Source organism: Clarias gariepinus, unplaced genomic scaffold (genome assembly GCF_024256425.1).
Source record: "Clarias gariepinus isolate MV-2021 ecotype Netherlands unplaced genomic scaffold, CGAR_prim_01v2 scaffold_36, whole genome shotgun sequence".
Lineage (NCBI taxonomy): Eukaryota > Metazoa > Chordata > Actinopteri > Siluriformes > Clariidae > Clarias > Clarias gariepinus.
The window spans coordinates 90,876-99,076 of NW_026521003.1; the positions used below are offsets into that span (position 1 = coordinate 90,876).

General features: G+C 39.4%; 1 protein-coding gene across 1 annotated transcript; it reads left to right on the forward strand.

Moving 5' to 3' along the window:
- The first annotated feature begins 3,845 nt into the window (after window positions 1-3,845).
- LOC128517135 (serine/threonine-protein kinase MARK2-like) lies at window positions 3,846-5,878 on the forward strand. The gene is made up of 3 exons (XM_053490938.1): window positions 3,846-3,896; window positions 4,208-5,229; window positions 5,866-5,878. Exons 1-3 carry the CDS (start codon window positions 3,846-3,848, stop codon window positions 5,876-5,878), a joined length of 1,086 nt encoding a protein of 361 aa, XP_053346913.1.
- Window positions 5,879-8,201: the final 2,323 nt, after the last annotated feature.

Consider the following 8,201-nt stretch of genomic DNA (forward strand, 5'->3'; position numbering starts at 1 on the left):
CTTGTTAAATGTTTTACTATACTGTACAGACACTAAGCTTAAATGGCTACACTAGTTTTTTTTTTTTTGTTGTTTGTATTTTTTCTTCTTTAATACAGGCGTATTCATTAGAACAAGTTATTACACAGATATATTCAGACGAGTTGTTTTTTCTATCATGTTTTATGTAAGAAAACCAATTTTGTTGGTCATCCAAAAAATCATTTTTATTTTAAAAAATATCATTATTGGACTTTTTTTCAATGCATTTTAATAAAAATGTTTGGTGTGAAAAGCATATTTCTTAAGCACTTGACTACTGAACACCTTTAGTCATACGTGTACAGTGACCATCATGCATTGTTAACTTTTTATTCACTGGCTTTTATAGTTAAGGGACTTAAGTCTAGAAGTTGGGTCTTTTAACCATCATATACTGAGAAGTTGGTCTCAACGAACTGCTGAAACTTGGAGTCATATTTAGGGCCTTTGCTGTTGTGTAAGAAAGACAAAACCAAGGATCTTAGTCCTTGGCTACAGAGCAAACGTCATTGCGATTCGAAATGAGTCGTCAGCCGGTTCGACCTCAATAACCTCACATTAACATCTTGGTGAAACACAAGGATTTAGATATTCTGTTCCTCCGAAATAGGCCTGAACGTCCCGTGCACATTTGAGCTCTGAACTAGATTTATTGGCCTAAAGCAGCATAAAACGCACGTATTTATAAGCGTCCCGATCAAATACTTTATAAGATACATAAATCATATAAAACTAACCTGAACGCTTAGAATGCCACCTTTAGATCAAGGCATAACACAAGTTAGTCAGACATTTTGTTCCTCCGGAATAGCCGTGAACGTCCAGTGCACTTTTGAGCTCTGAACCAGATTTATCAGCCTAAAAGCAGGATAAAAACGCACGTATTCATAAGCCTCCTCATCAAATTCTTTAAAAGATACATTAATCATTTAAAGCTGAACTGAAAGCTTAGAATGCCCCCTTTACATCTTGGTATAACACAAGTTAGTCAGATTGTCATGGATCTTCAGTCGGCGTGTGTGTGTGCGTGGCATAATTGCAGGAGGCGAGCTGGTGGTTCAATATCGGCTTTTATTATTAAAGCAACACATAAAGAAAACACCGACTTAAATCATACACTAAATAACGACAACAAAAGCTAGACGCCTGACTGTGCTCCAGTCAGGCTCTTTATAATCAACTTAATTACCTTACCTCGGTTCAGGTGAACTCCCACGTCACCTGACCGAGGTGCTGTCTGGGACATGCAGTCCAGCTTAAACATAACTCCAAAATAAAACAAACAAACCCAGCCGCTTTGGCCCCCTCTAGGGGCTAACCGTTACACAGACATTCTGTTCCTCCGATACAGGCCTGAACGTCTAATGCACATTTGAGCTCTCAACCAGATTTATCGGCCTAAAAGCAGCATAAAAACGCACGTATTTATAAGCGTCCTAATCAAATTCTTTAAAAGATATACAGATCATTCTGATCAGAAATAAAAGCTTAGAATGCCACCTTTACATCTTGGTATAACACAAGTTAATCAGACATTCTGTTCCTACAAAATAGGCCTGATTACCAGTGCAGGATTGACCTTTGACCTTTGAGTTTTTGTGTAAAATGTACCGTTGTACAAGAGCTCATTGTAGTAGGATTATGATTAGATTCTGCTCTTTTTGAAAGGTCTGTTTAACAATGATATACAGTATGTTAAAATGCTGAAGTATGATTTATGAGAGAGTGGAAGGTTAACCTTTGACCCTGCTGTACAGGCCTTCAAATAAGGGTGTACCCTGTTCTCACAGTGTAGTGCATAATCCCTACTGAACACCTTTAGTCATACGTGTACAGTGACCTTCATCATGCATTGTTAACTTTTTATTCACTGGCTTTTATAGTTAAGGGACTTAAGTCTAGAAGTTGGGTCTTTTAACCATCATATACTGAGAAGTTGGTCTCAACGAACTGCTGAAACTTGGAGTCATATTTAGGGCCTTTGCTGTTGTGTAGGAAAGACAAAACCAGGGATCTTAGTCCTTGGCTACACAGCAAACGTCATTGCGATACGAAATGAGTCGTCAACCGGCTCGACCTCAATAACCTCACATTAACATCTTGGTGAAACACAAGGATTTAGATATTCTGTTCCAACAATACAGGCCTGAACGTCTAATGCACATTTGAGCTCTGAACCAGATTTATCGGCCTAAAAGCAGGATAAAAACGCACGTGTTCATAAGCATCCTGATCAAATTCTTTAAAAGATACATTAATCATTTAGAGCTAAACTAAAAGCTTAAAATGCCACCTTTACATCTTGGCATAACACAAGTTAGTCAGACATTCTGTTCCTCCGATACAGGCCTGAACGTCTAATGCGCATTTGAGCTCTGAACCAGATTTATCGGCCTAAAAGCAGGATAAAAAACACGTGTTCATAAGCGTCCCAATCAAATTCCTTAAAAGATATATAAAACATTTAGAACAGACATGAAAGCTTAGAATTTCACCTTTACATCTTGGTATAGCATAATTTATTCAGACATTCTTTTCCTTTAACATAGGCCTGACTATGCAATGCACATATAACCTCAGATCCATGGGCCTAGGAGCAACTGAAAAACATTAATTCATCAGGCTGCCAATTTAATTCTTTAAAAGATATATTAACCATGGATGAACCACTAGAGCTCAGATTAACACTTAGAAGATTACCTTTACATCTTTTTTTATAGCAGAGGGGATTTTGATCTTCTTTTCCTCCAAAATATGCCTAATTCCCTAGTGCATGTTCAACCTCAGCTCCATGGCCTCAAGAACAGCTGAACATCATCAATTCATCAGGCTGCCCCTCAAATCCCTTAAATGATACATGAATCATTTAGAGTTCAAATGAAAGCTCAAAATGGAGTCTTTACAGCAAACAAACAAAAAAAACCCCACGCAAAACAAAACACAAGATAATAAAATTAAAAACAAAACACAAAAGCTAAAAATATCAAAAGCCATTAAAAAATTACAGTGCACATTTGACCTCTGAACTAGGTCCATGGGCCTAAGAGCAGCTGAAAAACACATTAATTCATAATGTCTTAAATGCCTTAAAAAGTAGAAAAAAAATCTGAAAAGTTCTGCTTTACAATGATATACAGCATGTTAAAAGACCCCCCTAGGTGCAGATGCTGAAGGATGATTCATGAGACAGTGCAAGGTTAACCTTTGACCCTGCTGTACAGGCCTGTAATAAGGGTGTACCATGTTCTCACAGTGTAGTGCATAATCCCTACTGAACATCTTAAGCCTAATGTGTGCATGGCAACCTGGTCATGCATTGTTAACTTTTTATTTACTGGCTTTTATAGTTAAGGGACTTAAGTCTAGAAGTTGGGTCTTTTAAACATCATATACTGAGAAGTTGGTCTCAACGAACTGCTGAAACTTGGAGTCATATTTAGGGCCTTTGCTGTTGTGTAGGAGAGACAAAACCAAGAATCTTAGTCCCCGGCTACACAGCAAACGTCATTGCGATTCGAAATAAGTCGTCAGCCAGCTATGCACTGAAATGCTTAAACAACCTCCCGTGACCTAAAATTAACAATAAATAAATAAAACAAAATATAAAACACTTCAAAAAATATATAAGATAAAAAATAAAAATAAAAAACATCTATACAACGGGATAAAAATATAAAGAAGAATTTAGATGGAAATACAGTAACTGGAAATGACCAGGAAGTGTGCAAATGTGCATGTGTACGTAGATGTGTGTCCGTGGTCGGTTTCAACAAGTCACTCGATCGACTCGTATAATCTGATTTTAATTGTTATAAATCGAATGAATGCTGAAGGCAGCTGGGCGGCCACTGCACAGCCCGAACCCCCAGTTAACAGTACTGTAGTGGTTAGCCTGCTGCGGTTATTTGTTACGTTTACTAGTTAGTTAGCTAAGAAAGCTAGCAAACGGCACAAGGAGGTGTGATATTCATCATCTGAAAGAAAAAAGACGAAAGAAGAAGAAAGAAAAGGGAACTTCATGAACAGGTCAAGGCAGCTAATTATTATGACTTGACTAGTCCTGGTCTCCAGGCTTGCTGTGCAAGTTAAGCTGATCTGGCAGTGGACTTCGGACAGAAAACAACACCGATGTCACTTCTGATTGAGTTTTTTAGAGCTGTGAACTCGTAAAAATATAAATAAGAAGATTGAAAATGACAACGCGGAATCCAATGCTGTCAGTCATCGAGCACCAACATGCCTTGCGGCCGCAACTCGCTGGCCACCGCAGCCGACGACCAAATTTAGACAGATTGTTTTAGCAGTGCAGTACTGTCACCAGAAGTTCATCGTTCATAGAGATCTTAAGGCTGAAAACCTGCTCCTGGATGCTGACATGAACATCAAGATCGCAGATTTTGGCTTCAGTAACGAGTTCACCCTGGGCAACAAGCTGAACACGTTTTGCGGCAGCCCCCCGTACGCAGCTCCAGAACTCTTCCAGGGAAAAAAGTACGACGGGCCAGAAGTGGACGTGTGGAGTTTGGGGGTCATCCTGTACACACTGGTCAGCGGCTCGCTTCCTTTCGACGGACAGAACCGGAAGGAGCTGCGTGAACGCGTTTTAAGAGGGAAGTACCGAATACCGTTCTACATGTCCACGGATTGTGAGAACTTGCTGAAGAAATTTCTTATCCTCAACCCCACCAAGAGAGGAAGCCTTGAGCAGATCATGAAGGACCGGTGGATAAACGTGGGCTATGAGGACGATGAGTTGTTGCCTTACATCGAGCCTCAGCCCGACTACAAGGACCCCAAGAGGACAGGTCAGCACCCCGGCAGTGCAGGAGGTTGGAAGAGAGATATCATGCTACAAATGGGATACAGTCAAGAGGAGATACATGACTCCCTTATCAACCAGAAGTATGATGAAATCATGGCAACTTACTTATTACTGGACTACAGGAATTCAGAGCTGGACGATTTCTCAATAAAGCCCCGCCCAAGCATCGACCTCACAAACAATGCCCAATCACCTTCTCACAAGGTACAACGCGGTACCTCGAACCAGAAGCCGCGCCGATCGACAGACCAAAGTTTGTCTGTGCCGGTTAAGCGCACTCAGGGTGACAGTAAGCACATCGCTGAAGACTACGGGAGAAAAAGCTCAGTGGTTCACATTCTCAGCCTTTACACTCACGTGTACATCACAGTAATGTGTCTGGTCTGGTCTGGTCTGGTCTGGTCTGGTCTGATCTGATCTGATCTGATCTGGTCTGGTCTGGTCTGGTCTGATCTGATCTGATCTGATCTGGAAAAGTGCAGACTTGAACCTTCAGTGCTCCGAAGGTGGATCAGCTTTCAGCACTCTAAGCCCAAATAGGTTTATTTCTTTTCCTGCTGCACGGGTCATATCTCAAAAAAAAAAAAAATAAAAAAAATTAAGGGCCAATTAAGTAATTATTGGTGGATTGTAGTGTAATTAAGAGTTGCTGGTTGGTTTCAATGTGCTGCACTGGAATGAGTCTGTGTTTTGTTGCCTTTTTTTCTGGAGAAGATTATATTATAAGAATAAAAAAAGTTGAATGATAAAAAAAAAAAAAATAAAAAATCTCCGCCATCGCTGTGCACGCGCGCATGCGTCGTTAACACATTAACTCCGGAGTGACGCGTTTGATTTTTCTCCGACACTCTTCGTTACACATGGTCTTTCTACTTTAATAGCTGGTAATAGATTATTTCCCATGTATATCAGAAACATGCTTTACATACTGTAATCTTGGAATTAGGACAAAACTAAAATATGGTCATGTGATGCAGCATTTCTAAAAATGTTTGTTCTGTGATTAATGTTTCCATGAGCAGGTGGTGGATGTAGGAGTGTTGGGTCAGAGGCTGATGAAAAACCAACTCATTGAAGGTTTGGGAAAAAAAACTAGCCATTGATCGTCAAACATCTAAAAAGAGTGCAGTTACTATGATTGCATATATTAAAGTTGCTGCATTTAAAATGCTTTTAGCTGGACTCTGAGTAGTGCAGTGGTAAAGTGCTCCCTAGTTCGGTTCCCTGGTGATGCTGTAACCTCTCGCAGCCAGAGATCCAGACAGAGCTGATCGGCCGAGCTCGCTCAGCGGGGAGGGATGAGAGGTACTTAGTACTTATATATATATATATATATATATATATACTTTTTTTTAATACAGTGAAGGTTGCATGTATTTTCAGTCTTGTGTTTTTTATTTGACCAGACCTGCAAGAGTTTGAAGGAGGATGCATGTTTTTCAGTGAGCAGCTTTAAGTTTCATCCATCTCCCTCCCAATGCCCTCTTCAACTGCTGTCTTGAACCTCATCAAGATGGGAGATCATTGCTGGTGTGCTTGTCTAGTCTGTTAATGTTAAGCCTTACAGAAGTTTATGTGTAAATAGTTGCATACTGCTGACTGTTGTAACTCACATGTATGCCTCTTAACCTTATTGGTTCCATCACAATTTTTGAAGATTAATTTTCCAGGATACTTGCTGTACCTGGGCTTATGTAGACCTGCTGCATCTGAAAATACAATTAAGTGCTAGATGTATTCTTGTTGCTAATATACTTGTAACTGGAGTAAACTAGCGTGCTCTTGCAGCAGAGGAGACGTTAATGGCAATCCTCTGATTCTGTGGCATGTGCACACCTTTTATCATACAACGGCAAAGATCTAAACACTAGTCAACTTAATGTAAAGGAAATTACAGCTGAAAAGAGCCTTAAAACGTAGGAAAAAATCTGAAAAGTTCTGCTTTACAATGATATTAAGCATGTTAAAAGACCCCCCTTACGTGCAGATGCTAATGGAGGATTCATGAAACGGTGCAGGGTTAACCTCTGACTCTACTGTATAGGCCTTCAATAAGAGTGTACCATGTTCTCACAGTGTAGTGCATAATCCCTACGGAACACCTTTAGTCATACATGTACAGTGACCTTCATCATGCACTGTTAACTTTTTATTCACTGGCTTTTATAGTTAAGGGACTTAAGTCTAGAAGTTGGGTCTGTTAACCATCATATACTGAGAAGTTGGTCTCAACGAACCGCTGAAACTTAGAGTCATATTTAGGGCCTTTGCTGTTGTGTAAGAAAGACAAAACCAAGGATCATTTTACTTTTATATAATGAATTTACTGAATTAATTTAAAAGAAATAGGTTTTAAAAACCTTCATGAGTGATTTAAACTTTAAAACATTTAAATCACCCAACATCTCAGTATGAAAAAACCCAACATGTCCGTAAAAGACCCTTTAACCATTTAAGCAGGATAATTATAAATATTTGTTATGAATGTATGCAAAACCCAATATGGTCAAAGCCAACTTGCCCAGACCCATATTGCAAGACCCAATATGTTTTTCCTCAGACATCGATTTTACATACATCCTAAACATTTACAGTAATCACTACCTGCACCATACAGATATTAATACATGCAGTTATCCTGGTTTTCTTACCTGATCGCTGACAGATTCTCCCTCCGTCGTTCAATTAAAAGTTCAGATTGGCTGGAGGGTCTGTCTACCACGCCTTTCCTACATGTGCTTGTATTGTGATCATGCCTATAAAAGTCAAAAGCTTTTGTTCAGGCCTGGATGCGTTTGGGTTCTTTTTTAAGATATTTTTATGGCCTCTTTCCCTTCCTGGGTATCAATATTAGTCAGAAAAATGATATAATGATCCGGTTCATTGTCATGTCACTGGTTACGCATGCGGAAGGGCTGTCCTCTGAGTTGGATGGTTCCTCCAATGTTTTTGTGAAATATAGCTTCACCTAAAAGTTTGGGGAAAATAATCTGTTCCCCACTGATCCAGGGATAAGGAATGTGTTTACCCAGAAGTAAAACATCTTATCCCTTCTCATCTTGCTCTGTTTTTGATAGAATTCCACTTTGATATCTCCACATACTGGAAGTGGTTGTCTTCCCGCCGTGTGTGCTGGATTAGACGTATGTATTTTGACCTTTAGTTGGTAGACAACAAAATGTGGGGTTTCCAGCTAAAAGCTTTTTAAATGCAGCAACTTTAATATATGCCATCATAGCAGTTGTGCTCTTTTTTTAGATGTCTGACGATCTATGGCTAGTTTAACATCCATCACTGGAACCCCACACAATTTTTTAAAGACATTTTTTTATTCACATCAGTAAGAATAATAAAATCT

What these genes read in the sequence shown, in the direction of transcription:
- LOC128517135 (XM_053490938.1), top strand. Translation starts at nt 3,846, where the DNA reads ATGCTGAAGGCAGCTGGGCGGCCACTGCACAGCCCGAACCCCCAGTTA. An exon ending in GCCCGAACCCCCAGTTAACA is followed by an intron (nt 3,897 to 4,207) that starts GTACTGTAGTGG and finishes ATAAATAAGAAG; the next exon opens with ATTGAAAATGACAACGCGGA.